Below are 18,757 nucleotides of genomic sequence, written 5' to 3'. Positions count from 1 at the left end.
CTCTCTCTCTCTCTCTCTCTCTCTCTCTCTCTCTCTCTCTCTCTCTCTAGGTTTATCAACGCTCGCAGGCGCATCCTACAGCCCATGTTGGATGCCAGTAACCCAGACCCAGCTCCCAAGGCTAAGAAGATGAAGTCCCAACACCGTCCAACCCAGCGCTTCTGGCCAGACTCCATTGTGGCTGGCGTCTTGCAGACACATGGACCTCACTCTAACAACGCTGACAGTACGTCACTAAACCATTCAAACGCTCTGTCGATGTGTATGTATCTGTTTCAAAACTCTGGCAAAAGATTGGTTGAGTCAACATGATTCCCTTGATATTTCAACATAGTTTCCTCGTTATTTCAACCTACTTCATCAAGGTCATCATTTTGCATCAACGTGCATAGATAGTGTGCACTTGCGCACTCATCCTCATGGGTTTAAAAGCAATGGATCAGTGAATAAAATACAGTGAATATTGGCATGGGCTATAGTGATTCCACCACATTAGACCAGTTCATTCCTTTAATTCCCATAAGGGGAGTGAATGAGTGCACATTTTGATGAGAAGGATATAGAATCAGAGGCAGTTATAATGTCAAGTTTGTGTGTTAGTGTGTTAACCCTGCGTTGCCTGCTTCTCCTTCTTCTCATACAGACCCCCTAGGCTTGGATAGCCTCCAGCCACTGTCCTCTGACTCAGCCACCCTGGCCATGCAGCAAGCCATGCTGGGGGGAACCGACGACTCCATGGATGGCACAGAGGAAGAGGAAGAGGAGGAAGAGGAAGTGATGGAAGAGGAGGAGGAAGAGGAAGATGATGAGGAGGAGGAAGAGAGCGAGGGAAGGAGACATATATCCGGTGGTGGAGGAAGGAGAGATCTGGGCATGGAGCATAGAGAGGGGCTAGAGTAATGAGAAATGTTAGAGGACAACGTGACCTTTTGACACCTGGGTTCTGTTCAGTAGTCACCAAACGGAAGAAAACAGACTGAAACAGAAAGTGACTACCTGGAATGTTCTACACTAAGAAACATTCATTTTGTTATGGGCGCCCTAATGAACACGATCCAGCCCATACTCTCCCTCCACAAACCACACCTCCATTCAATCTTACCCCCTGACCAGCCCCTAGATTCAGGCAACAGACACACCTTGAATGGGCATTTTGTTTTTTCTACCATGGATGTCTGTCTAGAAACTACAGATCCGTCCCATCAGAACTCTTTAAGACTGAAGATCCTATATGAGGATTAGGGGTCTGAAGGTGTCCTAAAATGGTCACCATACAATGTGGGTCCTAAAATGGACACCATACTCTGTGGACTAGTGGGTCACCCCAATTCTCTTGAGAAATTGAGAAAACTATGAGTTGCTGTATGTGAGTTGATTGTGAACTTGATCTGTAGGTCTATACCTGACCGTCACGTTGGGTTCCATGCTTTGGTATCATCCAAGCCTTAGTCCGTTCAGATTGACTCCATAAACACTATGTTGTCATTATGTTTTACACACACTTTTTCATATTGTTGATGACGAGCGATTCTTCTCTGCAACAAAATCGATGTTTTTGGGCATGATTCAAAAAACGTTTAATTCTTTGAGGCCAAGAGCAAAAACTGCACAAAGTATGTATATTAGATGTTTTGACGTTTGCGTTACATTGTTGAAGGCTTGCATATTTATTTAAAAAAATATTTGAGCTCTCAGAAGACGGATCAAATGGCACCTTCTTTGAAGAAGGCACAAAGTAACTGTTGTGATGTTCTAGAGATCTTGCAATTGAGAAAACGTTTGAGTGAATCTGAGTTATCGAAGTTACTGATGGCCAGTCAAGGTGACAAAATCTCAAGACTGGAAAGAAATACTGTATGTCACATTGAGGATTCACATTACAAACAAAACACTGCCTTGGTAACAGTGTCTGAATGAGTTAAAGAAAAACATACCAACATGGAGAGAGGTGACTGAATTGAGTCCTCAATTCACAGAACTAACATAATTAAGTGAAAACCTTTGCAAGAAAAATACAATTTAAAGAGAAAGCCTGGATATTTAAAGGGAAAAGTTAAATTCCTGAAACAATTCTCTATGTTTTACGTTAAGGATTTGAAGAAACTGTGAAAACTAATTTCAACCCTATTTTTGTGCTAAATGAAATTCACAAAATGAAGCCACCCGTTTTCTGATGTGATGTCTAGAAAAGAAAAACCTGTTCTTGAATGTTCATTGAGATTGGTCTTTGTGAAGTATGTTCTTCATTATACATTTTCTTGATTGCTTATTTTTTAAATGGTTCTTCCAGAGCAAGTGACAATAGGGATTTCATTTATTTTGTTTGTAGACATTGTTGTCATAATCTATTGTTTCAATAGACAATTGTTTATAATTAAAATAGATAAAGCTTCTAGTTTCAGAATCCTTTCTGAGGTAGAAAGGTGTGTGCATACGACAGTGATCACACACTGTGTGCATATTAGGACAGCCTCAGTCTCTACTTCTCCTCCCTGTGGCCAGATTGGGTATTACAATGAAAATAGTACAAATTATATCAAAAACAACTGCAGACTGTTAAAGGGCTAAAGATACCCCACATACATTGTAATGAATGTGTGTCTGTTGCTCATTGTTTAGTCTTACGCCATTGCTCCTGTCAGAAAAGTTCACCCAAGCCACATTACCTGTTGCATGCTGACAGTAACCCAACACTAGGCCTCTGCTTTGCAAACAAAAAAGACCACTTCTGTATTAGACAATAACCACAGTTCTCCACAAATTACAGATGAAGCTCAGACTAAACAGCCTCAATGTAGAGCAACCTCCCACATTTCCTTGTCATGTCTCTTATATCCTACCCACTGGTTGTTAATCAAGCCTGTGATTTGGTCTTGCTGGAGTACCACCCAAATGTCTTCCTACCTTTAAATTTGGGTGACCCATATAAGTAGAGTATCAAAAAACATTTGCTGAATATTATACAACTCTAGGATCTTCTGTAGATGGCCGTTATACATTAATTTCAGAGATTCACACACACACACACACACATACATACACACTTGTATCCTTAACCTAATTCATTGTAGATGGCCACCAAAATCATTGTATCTGTATTTGGACTACATATGACCAAGTATTCCATGATTGCCATTAGGGCTATGGCAGTCTGTTCTACATTGCACTAGTTACCAGTCATCCAGTTCCACTAAAGTTACCCGTCCTAGCAGCAGCACTGAAATAGCTGTAGCAGACAGAGCCTAACTGTAACTACCATTCTCCATACTGTATGCTAGCAGCAGCTGAAGCTCTAGAGCCAACCTGAGGTATAAATAAGAGGGGAAATGACAGAGACAGGAAAAGTCACTGGTGCTTGGGCCTTGTTTGAAGTGGGCCGCTGCCATGGCAGTCAAGAGCATGGTTGGGACCTCAGTGATGAGGCAAGACAGTGTGTCATATGCACACACACAAGCCACACACACACACACATAAAAGTACAGACACACACATGCTCATACACACACACACAGTCGCCACTCCCTCCTCCCACCCCAGACACACAGCAGCCAACCCTTTAGGTCGGTGGAGTTGCAGAGCCACCACTGCCATCTGGGCACCAGCATACAGCAACAGTGGTCCCTTATAATTAGACCCATAGACCCAGGAGCCAGGCCCAGTCCAGCCCAGTCCCAGCCTGTCACATAGCAGGGCCCTCCTGGAGTACTTAAGAGCCTCGCCAACACAGCTCTGATCTTCAGAGAGGCGTTTGGTTCAGTTGTCTCACTGCATTTCCTTACTGGATTTCCACCCTGCAGTCACTGGTCACTGAAAAGAGCAAGCGGATTGAAGGTAACATGGAAGCTGTTTATCATTGTATTGTAGAAGACGTGGAATGGAGATGACTGAAAGACTGTTGACATTTAGGGAGATAGAGGTGTGTAGAATAAGTGGTATTTATACCAATGGTTTAAAGTACTTTGATGCATGTTTGGTATTTACAGTATTGTCAATTCAAGAAAAATATCTGAGATATTATTTTCTCTTCTCATCCTGTTTTGCATACAGTTTTGATGATTACTTCACACAATGAATACCAGTTTTATTTCTCAGATTGGATATCAAGACTATAATCCTAGTGGTTTAATACCATTACATGGTCAATCTCAAATCTGTATCAATACAAAAAAGAAACAACTGAAAACAAAGTACATTCTAATACTCTACAGGGTAGGACAAATGTATTTCCCCTAGCTAACCCAGAAACTCCTGGTTGCCAGTTGGGTCTAAACCCCACCCTATGCTAAAACCCTTCATGCTTTACTAGGGCTCAGTGCTATCAAGTCTCAGTGGACTCCGGTTGCCAGTTTGGAATTAATCTGGCCCATCCAAAAAAAGAACTTCCTGTACTAGTGTAAAACTCTGTTCTCCCAGGTCTCAGTGGACTCAGGTTGGTGTAAATCCAACATTTCCCTGTACATCTCTAGGCGTCAAGATGTCCATCGCTAATGCAGCCGCCCAGGACATGCTGTCGGCCGCCTTGCTCCGGGACGGTGCCGGGGGCAACCGCATTGGTCACCTGGAGCTGGAGCTGCCGCTCGACAGGGTCATCAAGTTTGTGTCCGTGGGGCTGCCCTTGCTGCTGGTGTCCATGGCCTTCGCTCGCGAAATCTCCAATGGTCAGTCTGTGTCGCTCCATCTGTCTTTCCGTCTCTCTCTCTCTCTCTCTTCTGGTTCTTGTTTTGCTGCAAATCACATTTGGTACATTCTCTGATATGATTTCCTTTTCTCTCTTTTTGCCTCTTTCCCTTTTCTGTGTTTATTTTTGCCTCTTTTGTCCCCTGTATCATTGTGTCAATATTCCTCAATTTTATTTTCCTTTGTCTCACATTTCTCTCTCTAGTCTCTTCTCGCTTGTCTTTTTCCCTTTACTGTGCGGGAGTGAGAATCTGTGTTTAGGCAAGGGAGTTAGTCATTCAGATTCAGTCACAACCCATTGTTTGCACAGCACTTTTGTGAATGGAGGGTACATGGGGGCACTGGATGTTCAAACTGTCCTCGTTGTAGTATAAGGGTTATGGAGACAATTCTATCAACTATTCAAAAAGTTAATTGTAACGTTTCTCAGGAAATATAAGGTCTCTTTCAATTTATTCATAGAATTTCCATTTGTTTTCTGACTTGAGTTGACATGTACTGGACACCAACTGTGGTCAACTGCAACAATAACACTAACACAACAATGTGTGTGGTAGTGGCACACAGAAAAGGCTACATACAGGCAAGCTTATTTCCTTGTTTCATTGACATTGAGCTAACGGTCGTCTTCCCGTCGAGCTGGACTATAATCAGCTGTTAGAGATGCTAATTGGCAGGAGGATGACTGAGAGCAGCGTTCGCCGATGCCGCGTTGCTTGGTAATTACTGGCAACCTACTCCTTTTGCAGCTCTCTATCGAAGTTAAATTAGATTGTATGTTAATTAACTGGGAGATGTTGCAAAACGAGGGACAGCCTAGGAACAGTTGATGGATCTTGGCCCTCCTTATCTAGCTTGGTTTGTTGTCTGCTTCATCTTTCATCTGGTTGGTGGTGTCTGTGTTGTCTGCACCTGCTGCAGCAGCCAAGATTTCTGCCCACAGCTACAAATAGCTGGGTGAGAAGGAGCCCTTGTTGTACAATGGGTAACAAGCAAGATAGGGATGTCAAACTGTTGCCCAGTGGTAGAAGGAACATGCTTTGTTGCTGTCTGTGTTCCCTTGTAACCTGACGGTCTTGTTATACATAGTCCATTTTGGATACAGCATGTCCCCAGCTATCTCAATGTCCACAAAGACACGCACACATGTACACACACACGCGCGCATGCACGCACATCATGTAACATGTAATCCATCCATGTACAGTTATCCGTAGTACCATAATGCAGTAACTGGATGGTTGGGTGTACTTCTTTTAGGAGACTTTCACAGATGTGGAGATTTGGAGGCTGTATATAAAAATAGGGCATCCTGTGTTTAACTCAGGGTTTCCTCTGAAGTGGCCCTTTGCCCTTTGCCCTGCCCACCCAGCACTGCTGTAGAGGAGATGGGCTGAACGGAAGGGTGTGGACCCTTGGCTCTGTGGTTCAACCATCTGTATGCTTTATCTTGGCCAGGTCGCAGTTGTAAATGAGAACCTGTTCTCAACTGGCTTACCTGGTTAAATAAAGGTGAAATAAATAAATAAAATAAAAATGGTGGAACGGGCTGAGCTCGGTCCTGAAAAAGACCCACACATTAGGAGGGTAATACCACCCTGTTTTAAAACTCAGGTTTCCATTTAGAAGCATATGATTTAGATTTGGTAGGGCTAACCTTTCTGCTTCTGGAAAAGGGAACCTTCTAAAAAGCATTAAGGCAAACTTTGACATTAAGGAAACTCTCTCTCTCTCTGTGGTGTTTGTTTATGTCTATGCATGCAAGTATGTTATGTGTGTGTACATGCATGCATCTTTATGTCATTGTAGCTCAGTTGGTAGAGCATGGCGCTTGCAACGCCAGGGTTTTGGGTTCGTTTCCCACAGGGGGCCAGTATGAAAAAATGTATGCACTCACTAACTGTAAGTCGCTCTGTAGAAGAGCGTCTGCTAAATGACTAAAATGTAAATGTAAAATGTAATGCCTTTACAAACTGGACCAGTGTAATTGCTGAGCTTAAAATAGTTCAAATCTATATTTGTTTTTCCTGTAGGCCCAGCTGTTTCCCACCCAACAACTTCACAGCCAGGCAGGCAGCCTACGTGGACACGCACTGCTGGGACACCCTGATGCACCATGAGTTTGAGACAGACGGAAACCTTGAGGAGCGATCCCTCTGGGTGCACAAAGTAAGCCCTGCTGTGTTCTGTCATGGTGGAACGAGAGACAATTGCACACACGTTAATGTGGCACAAGAATTGGACAAAAAAAGTGATAAAACTACTGTAAATTGTTGCTCTTTGTCAGGTGATAAATGATATCAGTGTAAAATAAGTTGATGAAGAGTCAATGGTATACTGGAGGCTTTTTGTGGGCTATTCTGGTATTTGGCAGTGTTGTTGGAAGATTCCCAATTCAAAAATATGCACTGACAATACATTCTTAAGAGAGAAACCGAATGTATTTTTAAAAGGGACATTTAAAGATTTCTCCAAACATAACACTTTTAAACTTTGACAAGACATGAACAACCTGAGATTTCTGTTACGGAGGCCATTAACTCATTTCAAAGCTCAGACATGCAATTTTAGATGGGTTTTATAAATATGTATTAAGCAGTTCTATAAATACTGGGCTGTCCAAGTAAGACATGGACCTCCTGCTCATGGGGATAATGATGGAGTTAGCCGTGTGCTGTGTCCATTTGTATATTTTGATGTGTATTTTGGTGGGCAGTCTGTTCAGAAGCGGCTGATGAGGAGCTGTGTCACAAGCTTGTGAGGGTGTACGTGTTTCTGATGTAGCACAATACCATTTTTTTGAGTTTTAGGTGTTCATTGTGAGAAATTGTAGTGTAATGGAAATCCCCATCAACTGGATGAGTCACCATTTGTAGGGGTGTGGAAATGATCCAACCGATATGTAGAAATTGTTGAATATAATAATAAACTACATTAATCAATCTGACTCCAATATTATGTGAATAAATGCAACAGGCCGTGTACGTCTCTGGAGGAATCTAGTCAAGGTAGCGAGCCTTACATCACCTCTCAGTATGACTATAATGAACATATGTCTAACTTGCACCGTTATACAATTTTGAAGAGACTAGAAACAAATAGCTAATCCTGACAACCAATGTTCTAGCATTAATTTATCGAGGCAAGCAGATCAGAGATGTCAAAGTGGTACCCAATCATGTGTAGTGTAAATAACAACTACCAATAGACCTACTAAATTATAAGCGTATAGTCAATCAAATAATTACTCTGTAAAACAAGGAATGCATTTACTCAATTCAACTAATAGGATTTATTAGTCACTAAAGAATTAACACTCAAACAATTACAGTGTACATGAAATAATAATATAATAATAATAATAATAATAATAATATGCCATTTAGCAGACGCTTTTATCCAAAGCGACTTACAGTCATGAGTGCATACATTTTTTTTTTTAGTATGGGTGGTCCCGGGGATCGAACCCACTACCTTGGCGTTACAAGCGCCGTGCTCTACTAGCTGAGCTACAGAGGACCACAGAAATACATGATACATTAGTTAAAATGACTATCAATCAACTAAATGTCACGAACGTTGAGAGACGGGTCAGACCAAGGTGCAGCGTGAAAAGCGTACATGTTTATTAAACTCAATAAACATAAACAAAACAACGTAAGGTGAAGTCCTCAGGCTATACACATACAAGCCTAACACGGAACAAGATCCCACAACTAAGGTAGGCAAACAGGCTACTTAAGTATGATCCCCAATCAGAGACAACGAGCAACAGCTGCCTCTGATTGGGAATCACACCCGGCCAAACCTAGAAATACACATCTAGATCCTAAACATAGAAATACTAACAGATCCTCACGCCCTGACCAAACCAACTAAAGACAACCGGCCTCTCAAGGCCAGGGTGTGACAGTACCCCCCCAAAGGTGCGTACTCCGGCCGCACCAACCTGACTCATTAGGGGAGGGTCCGGGTGGGCATTCAGCTTCGGAGGCGTATCCGGCTCCGGGCGTGACGACCTCTCCCTCTCTGCCTCCCCGTTGCGCCCCTGGTCTGGACCTCGGCGCGATGCTTCCCCTCTCCTTCCTCCCACGATGCACCAAGCCCTGTCTGGACCCTGGTGTAGGAGACCCCGAACCTGGAGAGGGGCTGACGTCTGGGCCTGGATCGGCAATTCCCCCACGATGCACCAAGCCCTGTCTGGACCCTGGTGTGGGAGACCCCGAACCTGGAGAGGGGCTGACGTCTGGGCCTGGATAGGCAATCCTCCCACGATGCACCAAGCCCTGTCTGGACCCTGGTGTGGGAGACCCCGAACCTGGAGAGGGGCTGACGTCTGGGTCTGAAGTGGAGTCGCTGACCGGAGCTGAACTGGACCCCGGTGGAGCGGACTGCTCTGGCTCCGGAGTGGAGCCGCTGACCGTTGCTGGACCAGGCACCGGTGGAACAGGCCGGGCCGGACTGGGGACACGCACCACAGGTCTGGTGCGCGGAGCAGGAACGGGCCGGACTGGGAACACGCACCACAGGTCTGGTGCGAGGAGCAGGAATGGGCCGGGCCGGACTGGGAACACGCACCCCTGGTTTGGTGCGGGTTGCAGGTACGGGGCGTACCGGGCTGGCGACACACACCACTGGTTTGGTGTGGGGAGCAGGTACGGGCCGTACTGGACTGGATACACGCATCACTGGTTTGGTGCGAGGAGCTGGCACGGGCTGTACCGGACTGGATACGCGCACCACTGGTTTGGGCCGTACCGGACTGGGAACACGCACCACTGGTTTGGTGCGAGGAGCAGGGACGGGCCGTACTGGACTGGGAACACGCACCACTGGCTTGGTGCGGGGAGCAGATACGGGGCGTACCGGGCTGGCGACACGCACCACTGGTTTGGTGCGAGGAGCAGGCACGGGCCGTACCGGACTGGGAACACGCACCACTAGGTTGGTGCGAGACACAGGCACGAGGTGTACCGGACTGGGAACTGTTGTTAGAGATCTCCGACTGTACCAGTCTTTTACTCTCCGCGCCCAGTCCTCCTCCAGTGAGGACTCCTTCTTGAGCCCACACGAGTGCAGTGGTCGGGGCTCTTCTCTATCGATCCCAGACCACCCTTTTAGCCCCCCAACATTTTTTCTTGGGGCTGTCTCTCGGGCTTCCTCCTCGGCTGGCACCTTCTGTGTTGCCGTTGCTCCTCTCTAACCCGGGCCTCCTCTGTCTGCTCCCAAGGACGGCGATCCATCACAGCCTTGATCTCCTCCCATGTCCAAGATCCCTTACCATCCAGGATCTCCTCCCATGTCCAAGATCCCTTACCATCCAGGATCTCCTCCCATGTCCAGGATGTCCGCTCCTGGCCATGCTGCTTGGTCCTCGTTTGGTGGGATCTTCTCTCACGAACGTTGAGAGACGGGTCAGACCAAGGTTCAGCGTGAAAAGCGTACATGTTTATTAAACTCAATAAACATAAACAAAACAAGAAACAACGTAACGTGAAGTCCTCAGGCTATACACATACAAGCCTAACACGGAACAAGATCCCACAACTAAGGTAGGCAAACAGGCTACTTAAGTATGATCCCCAATCAGAGACAACGAGCGACAGCTGCCTCTCATTGGGAATCACACCCGGCCAAACCTAGAAATACACATCTAGATCCTAAACATAGAAATACTAACATAGATCCTCACGCCCTGACCAAACCAACTAAAGACAACCGGCCTCTCAAGGCCAGGGCGTGACACTAAATAAGACATACACGTGTCTTTAGTTCTGTGTGTGTGATACACAAAGGAGCTTGGTAGCAAGTTCTCAAAATATGAGCAAATTCAGTGCATTTTAAACAAATTCAAGCAGAAACTCATGCCCAACCTGATTTAGCATTTCTTTGCACTTTTCTAGTAAAAACAAAAGACTGGAACACCCAGATTCTGATGTAATCAACACAATTAAAATGATAGGAGCGCACCCCTGTGTTGCTCCTCTTTTAACTATCTGCCATCCGATGAACAAAATAACACAGCTTCCCTGTAACAATAAATCCATAGCACTTACAGTACAATAAAACATATACAAATGCATAGCTCTTCATGAACTCTAGAAACAATACAAACATTACATTTTCATTAATTTTGTTGATTCAAGTTTCATCAGTCTTCACACCTCTCCTGGCGTCAGTGACCCCACGACTTCCGTGGGAATGTCTCTTCCTCGAGATTACCACATATAAAGTGTGTTTGACCCCTGTGATAGCCCACAAATAGTCAGCCATCCAAACAATGTCATAATTCGTGATTGAGTCATCACGCTGGGCCTCAGCATCTGCAAGTCACCAGTCGCGAGTATCCCCTTCTCTCATTCTTCCACTACAAAATTAATCGAGGTTGTGAGTAGATATGGAGAGAGATATGGAGCACTGGATTTTTACTAATGCTTTGTACACTAATCATCATTACTTTTTAATGGAAAGTGCCTCTTGCTTCCTTAATGTCACAATAAAGAGCATCCATTAAAAGTAATTAAGCTTTCTCATTAAACATTTAAAATGTAGTCCGTAAATCACTTTCTCCTTCCCTTCTCTTCATCTCATTCTCTCTCACTCTTTATCCTTTCTCTGTCATCATCTCTTACTCTCTACCTCTCCGATCCCCTCCCTTTCTCTTCATTTTTTTTCACCTTCCCTTCCCCTTCCCTCCCTCTCAGATGTTCCCGTACTCTCTGTTGGCTATGGCCATGATGATGTACCTGCCTGCCCTCATCTGGCATTTCCTGGTGATGCCGTCACTGGGCTCTGACCTGCTCTTCATCATTGACGAGCTGGACAAGTCCTACAACCGCTCCGTACGATTGGCTCAGAGCATCCTGGAGATGCGCCAGAACCCCCGAACATTCCAAGCCGAGCTTGAGAGTTGAGAGTGGTTGTGGCAGAGATTGTGGCAGAGATAGGCCGAGGCAGAGATTGGTTGAGGCAGGTAGAGGGAGGATTTTGGACTGAGGAAGAGGGGAAGTCAGCAGGCTTAAGGCGTCAGCATGCTTCAGTTTGGCTGGCACCCAACGTGTGTGCTTGCATATTCCCTTAAAAGATATTTGCTTGAAAAAATGAGAAAAAAGCAGCAATAGTACTGTTTGTCCATTTTGAGACGCCTCAAAATAGTCTGAATTAATGTAAGAATTAATGTAAGAATTAATGTAAGATAACTCATGAAGTCTGTCAATAATTTAGCTGTTTTTGCCAAGGAGATATTTGTTCGCGTAATTTTACATCTAACTAAGATGTTTGGTGCAATATTTCTCAATGAAAAAATGTGAATAAAAAAAGAGTTGTCTTTCATTGAATGACAACAAAGACTTTATTGAAGAATCCTTACTGTTGACCAATCACAGACGAAGGGGAGTAGACTTTGGCTCCGAACTTCGGATTGTCTCCAGAACAGATTTTGTGTGCCCGAACAGCCGAAAAAACCCTCACCGAAGTCCAAAACTAACAAAAACATCACAAAATGTTGTCATTAATATATGCACAAACTCTACCAAAATGTTTCGGCTGGGAAGCATGCGGACACCTTTAGATTGATGTCTACAATGACACCCAAACGAGGGCACTACGTTCATCCACCTCTGGCCTGCTAGCCCCCCTACCTCTACGGAAGCACAGTTCCTGCTCAGCCCAGTCAAAGCTATTCGCTGCTCTGGCACCCCAATGGTGGAACAAGCTCCCCCATGATGCCAGGACAGCGGAGTCACTGACCACCTTCCGGAGACACTTGAAACCCTACCTCTTTAAGGAATACCTGGAATAGTATTATAGTAATCCTTCTACCCCCCTTTACTACCACTGTTTTTTGTCTAAACTAACACCTGACTTATTTCACCTGCTAGCACTGACTTTAATGAAATATACTTATTGTGATCGAGATGTAGTTGTCCCTGATTGCACTGACTTTGCTCACAGCTGCTTGTTTGAAGAAGTGTACTTACTGTGATCAAGATGTGGTTGTCCCACTGGCTATCCTAAGTTGAATGCACCAATTTGTAAGTCGCTCTGGATAAGAGCGTCTGCTAAATCACTTAAATGTAAATGTAAACAATTCTGAAGATGTTTGAGTTGCAAACACGTTCTGGGTGTAATTTTCATGGCTGTGGCCATTTACTTTTTTTTATTGGTGCTGTTTCTTTAAACACAAAAGCAAAAGTAAGCTAATAACAGCCAAAAGTATCTGAAAATGGAAACAAGACACTATTTATGCTTCAACTACAGTCATGTGACTAACTATTTAAATCTTGAATACTATGATAAATGCCATAGATGCTCATACAACCTCCATTATCAAACAACAGAGCCAATAACATGAAAGTGTGTTTGAGCCAACTGTCCTCTAACCCCATCTCCTCCATGGTCTCTTTCAGGGCCAAGCGGAAGCGCTACTTCGAGTACCCCCTGCTGGAGAGGTACATGCAGAGCAAGCACGACTCCTACTTCCTGGTCAGCATGCTCTTTCTGCGCGGCTTCCTGTTGCTCACCTTCATGTCGGCCGCCTGCCTCTACCTTGTCTACTTCCACCTGTCCACCTTCCTCCAGGACGAGTTCAGCTGCTTCGTCCGCACGGGCCTGCTGTGTGACCAGAACTGGGTTCCAGAGCTGGTCCAGTGCAAGATGACCGGCCAACTGGTCTTCCAGGTGATTAGCGTGGCTAACAGCGCTATCTATGTCCTGCTGGTGGCTATCGTGCTGTTCAGCTTGGTCCGCCTCTTCTGCTGGGATACGACTCTATTGTCGGTGTATGAGGTTCTCCCCGCATTGGGCCTCAACAGTGGTCGCAAGCTGGGCTGCCCGCTCAACGACCTCAATGGTCTTTTACTGTTTCTGCACGCTAACGTGGTGCACCTGCAGTCTTATGGCAGGCTGAGGGCCGGATGCTCGCTGGCGCCCCCGCAGATCGGGAAGGGGAACGGAATGAAGGACATGGGGATGCTGACGGCGGAGGAGATCGAGGAGAGGGCCGAGACGGCGCAGGAGTTGGAGGAGGCGGTGGAGGAGCTGCAGGAGGAAGGGAAGCTCAACCTGGTGGACATCATGGCTATCTTAGGAGCAGCCCGGGGAAACCCTGTCAACTGCACAGAGTCCAGGCCTCTGGTAGAGGAGAATATGAGTCTGGGTACCATAACTCTTATCTAAACTCGCAAACGTATTCTGCTAGTGGGCTTGTTCGTCTATATCGTTTGGGATGTTCAGAAAATTATAAAGTGAGGAATCTCTGCAAGACTGCAGATTAAGTTGAAATTAAATAGTGAGCTACAGTACTCTGACTGAATACCGGATGGTGGTGTAAGCAGTTTTCATTGAATAGCCACTATACTCTTATTGAATATTAGATGAGGAGACAAAAGTAATAATGGTCTTGACATGAGATAGCAGTTTTGATTCAAACTTTTCCATCCACACTTGTAGAAAACAATAGGCAACATCAGGAAATACCATATGTTCTCAGTAACTTTGATACAGAAATGCTTTGCACAAATATTAAATTGCACACAAATGGTTTCTTTTAATTGTCATACTACTATGCCAGTAGGCCTAATATAAATAACTATTACATGTTAGAGAGTTTTTCCCATGATTGGACAGCCTATAATTCTAAAAGAGGCTTTTATTAGGAAATACGGCAAGAGATCAGGTACAATGTGGTCCTTTCCACTCCTAACTCCCCTCTCTCTCCTTACAGAGCCAAACCACCAGGGGTACCATGAGTTGAAGGAGACTGCATCATGTAAAAATTACTAAATCACCAATGGACTGAACCATCAATGTGACACCAATCAATGGGGATGAAGGAAAAATATACTGAACAAAAATATGAACGCAACATCAAATCAAATCAAATCAAATTTTATTGGTCACATGCGCTGAATACAACAGGTGCAGACATTACAGTGAAATGCTTACTTACAGCCCTTAACCAACAGTGCATTTATTTTTAACAAAAAAAGTAAAAATAAAACAACAACAAAAAAAGTGTTGAGAAAAAAAGAGCAGAAGTAAAATAAATAACAGCAGGGAGGCTATATATACAGGGGGGTACCGGTGCAGAGTCAATGTGCGGGGGCACTGGCTAGTTGAGATAGTTGAAGTAATATGTACATGTGGGTAGAGTTAAAGTGACTATGCATAAATAATTAACAGAGTAGCAGCAGCGTAAAAAGGATGGGGTGGGGGGGGCAGTGCAAATAGTCATGATTAGCTGTTCAGGAGTCTTATGGCTTGGGGGTAGAAGCTGTTGAGAAGTCTTTTGGACCTAGACTTGGCACTCCGGTACCACTTGCCGTGCGGTAGCAGAGAGAACAGCCTATGACTAGGGTGGCTGGAGTCTTTGACAATTTTGAGGGCCTTCCTCTGACACCGCCTGGTATAGAGGTCCTGGATGGCAGGAAGCTTGGCCCCAGTGATGTACTGGGCCGTACGCACTACCCTCTGTAGTGCCTTGCGGTCGGAGGCCAAGCAGTTGCCATACCAGGCGGTGATGCAACCAGTCAGGATGCTCTCGATGGTGCAGCTGTAGAATTTTTTGAGGATCTGAGGACCCATGCCAAATCTTTTCAGTCTCCTGATGGGGAATAGGCTTTGCAACAATTTCAATGATTTTACTGAGTTACAGTCCATATAAGGAAATCAGTCAATTGAAATGAATAAATTAGGCCCTAATATATGGATTTTAAATGACTGGGCAGGGGTGCAGCCATGGGAGGGCATAGGCCCACTCATTTGGGAGCCAGGCCCACCCACTGGGGAGCCAGGCCCAGCCAATCAGAATTAGTTTTTCCCCCAAAAAGGGATTTATTACAGAGCGAAATACTCCTATGTTTCATCAGCTGTCTGGGTGGCTGGTCTCAGATGATCCCGCAGGTGAAGAAGCCAGATGTGGAGGTCCTGGGCTGGAGTGGTTACACGTGGTCTGCAGTTGTAAGGCCGGTTGGACGTACTGCCAAGTTCTCTAAAACAACGTTGGAGGCGGCTTATGGTAGAGAAAATAACATTACATTCTCTGGCAACAGCTCTGGTGGACATTCCTGCAGTCAGAATGCCAATTACACGCTCCTTCAAAACTTGAGACATCCGTGGCATTGTGTTGTGTGACAATATTGCACATTTTAGAGTGGCTTTTTTTGTGGAATGATCATGCTGTTTAATCAGCTACTTGATATGCCACACTTGTCAGGTGGATGGATTATCTTGGCACAGGAGAAATGCTCACTAACAGGGATGTAAACAAATTTGTGCACAAAAATTGAGAGAAATAAGCTTTTTGTGCGTATGAAACATTTCTGGGATCTTTTATTTCAGATCATAAAACATGGGAACTACACTTGACATGTTGCATTTATATTTTTGTTCAGTATAGCTAGGTTTAGAAGATTAGTTCAAAAATACTTAAGCCTGGCGAGAAGTGAGGGACGGGGTTCTGTACTCAGAGAAATGGTTCCAAAGAGCCTCCATTAGAATTAAAAGCTTGGTGGTTAAGTTGAGCGATGTCATTTGTTGATGTATGACTGAGCTTTTGGGTCATTGGGACTGAACTTAATTTCAACCTCAGATTTATGGATATGCTATGCACTGTACTTGTTAGATTTTGTGATTTGTCAACAGGTAAAGTTGTATCTGTTAAATGTCAACAGGTAACATTTTATTTGCTCTATGTCAGATAAAATTGTAATGAATAAAGTTATTTTTTGACTGTTGTGTTGAACAGCTTGTGTGAGTGCAACATTTCTTGTCCAACTGCTGTAGCACATTCTGATGTTCGGTGGACCTCTAATGAGGTGTAAAACTTCCCTCACCACTAGTGAATCATATTGTAAATTAATTACCTCATAAATAGAAAAACTGTGAGTACTTACAGATGTAGGATCTTAATTTGCGGCAGTTTGCTCAAGCAGGAAAAGAAACAGGAAATGTGAATTATTATGTGGATCATAATGAATGATTATAATGAATGGACATTTTTGTAGGGTTTGATAGGGAAATTCAAGTCTGAAATTTCAAAGTGGAAATTCCAAATGTCAGAAGCCTTTTTAAACCTCAAATACACCACATTTTGCATTGCAGGAAAGTTCTCCTGCAACAGGGTGAACAAATGAAGATCCTAATTCTGTAAATAAATAAAATAAAATTCAAAAGTGCTCACTCCGAAAAATGCTTGAATTAGTCGCAAAAGCAAAGGTGCAAATGTAAACAATCTGTGCCGAAATATTTGCTGCACCTGAGCACCTTTTGTTATTAAAAGAAGAAACGTGTCAATTTCGTCTTCCCTGACGTTTTGAGTGCTTAAACATTTGAGCTCTATACTTGATTATTCTCCTCTTACACACCTATTTACTAGAAAGACAGACACATAATCTTATTCTGGTCTTTATTAAATTGTAATAAAATTATATTAAATTCATGTTCTCTTCCTACACCCAATCCTGACTGTGATTCACACCCAAAATTCGCACCTTCCACATTCACTCTTTTATAGGCAGTGGGGTTAAGAAATGATAAATACCAGTGTTGGGAAACCAGGATTAATATGTTAGGGGTTGAATAAAGTATCATATTGTCGCTGCCCAATGTGGTTTGGATGGGGGAGTGCTGAGATGGCATTTTGGGCTGCAATGTCAGATGTCCTGCAGAGACTCTGTCATAGGTTGTGTCCCAAATGGCACCCTATTCCCTATATAGTGCTTTACTTTTGACCCCATATAGTCAGTTGGGACTCAGCCATTATGTCATTATGTTAGTTGTGCAGCCATAGCCACAGGAGTGTGATCCCTGAACATCCTTACTGCCTTTTGGTACTGACACATTGGGACGGCTGCACCGCGGACCGCACAGTAAAAGCCCCTGACTAACAAATATCCTTCTCATTTATGCACATTAACAATCACTTTGCACTATACACATGGTGATACACTAGACTAGATTTTATTTTTTTGCATTTCTTATACCAATAGACTATTCGAAGAAGGACACAAGCTCTTTTTATGCTCACAGTTAAGTATAGCAGCCGAGTAGAACTCAAGGGTAGTTTGAAAGAAGAGCGAACGTGCGATGGCGCTAGGCTATAGCAGTTACTTTGTTCAGACCCATTGTCAAGGCGTGCTGAAGGTGGGTGTGGTGTAGGAATCATGCGCAGGACGCAGAGGCTCAGTCCAAAGGCTTTAGTGCAATATATATTATATATATACAACAGAAGCACAATAAGCACGAAGGCAAACTGCACGACGCACACAGGCGACAAAACGAATGACGCACAAACATGTGCAAACAACCCTCTCCAAAACACTGGAGGGAAAAATGTAGCTCCAAACACGAAACAGAAGCGCAATCACACACAACGACAAGCACACACAACGAGAACTAAATAGGACACTAACGAGGACTAACAAGACACAGGTGTACAACATCCAGACAAAACCAAACGAACATGAAACATAGATCGGTGGCAGCTAGTACTCCGGGGACGACGACCGCCGAAGCCTGCCCGAACCAGGAGGAGGAGCAGTCTCGGCCGAAACCGTGACAGTACCCCCCCCTTGACGCGCGGCTCCAGCCGTGCGCCGACCCCGGCCTCGGGGACGACCAGGAGGACGCGGAGCAGGGCGCGCGGGATGGTCCCGGTGGAACTCCGACAGGAGAGATGGGTCTAGGATGTCCCTCCGCGGCACCCAGCACCGCTCCTCCCGGCCGTACCCCTCCCACTCCACGAGATACTGGAGACCCCCCATCCGGCGTCTAGAGTCCAAGATGGACCGAACGGTGTACGCCGGAGCCCCCTCGATGTCCAGTGGGGGCGGAGGAGTCTCCCCTATCTCATTGTCCTGGAGTGGACCAGCTACCACCGGCCTGAGAAGAGACACATGGAACGAGGGGTTGATATTCTTATACTCAACAGGTAGATGTAATCTATAACCCACCTCGTTCAATCTTCTCAGGACTTTAAAGGGCCCCACAAACCGCCGACCCAGCTTCCGGCAGGGCAGGCGGAGGGGTAGGTTTCTGGTAGAGAGCCAGACTCGATCTCCGGGTGCGTACACCGGCCCCT

The 18,757-nt window shown here is 44.8% G+C and overlaps 2 protein-coding genes across 2 annotated transcripts in view; both read left to right on the top strand.

The window, feature by feature from the left end:
• The window catches only part of pknox2 (pbx/knotted 1 homeobox 2), a 90,800-nt gene extending 88,405 nt beyond the window's left edge, over nucleotides 1-2,395 (top strand). The window contains exons 11-12 of the mRNA XM_041886363.2: nucleotides 51-226; nucleotides 644-2,395. Of these exons, the coding sequence (XP_041742297.1) occupies nucleotides 51-226; nucleotides 644-900 (433 nt within the window). The 3' untranslated portion in view covers nucleotides 901-2,395. The remainder of the gene's footprint in view (nucleotides 1-50; nucleotides 227-643) is intronic.
• A 1,986-nt stretch (nucleotides 2,396-4,381) lies between these two features.
• panx3 (pannexin 3) lies at nucleotides 4,382-14,573 on the top strand. Its single transcript, XM_045212468.1, is given in 4 exon segments — nucleotides 4,382-4,671; nucleotides 6,717-6,846; nucleotides 11,382-11,593; nucleotides 13,086-14,573. Coding segments are annotated over 4 exon segments (1,380 nt in total). The 5' UTR covers nucleotides 4,382-4,474; the 3' UTR covers nucleotides 13,927-14,573.
• Nucleotides 14,574-18,757: the final 4,184 nt, after the last annotated feature.

The sequence above is a fragment of the Coregonus clupeaformis genome, unplaced genomic scaffold, assembly GCF_020615455.1.
Source record: "Coregonus clupeaformis isolate EN_2021a unplaced genomic scaffold, ASM2061545v1 scaf0016, whole genome shotgun sequence".
In the NCBI taxonomy this organism is placed as follows: Eukaryota; Metazoa; Chordata; class Actinopteri; order Salmoniformes; family Salmonidae; genus Coregonus; species Coregonus clupeaformis.
Note: the sequence above shows the minus strand (reverse complement) of the source record. Positions and strands in the feature narration are given on the sequence as shown.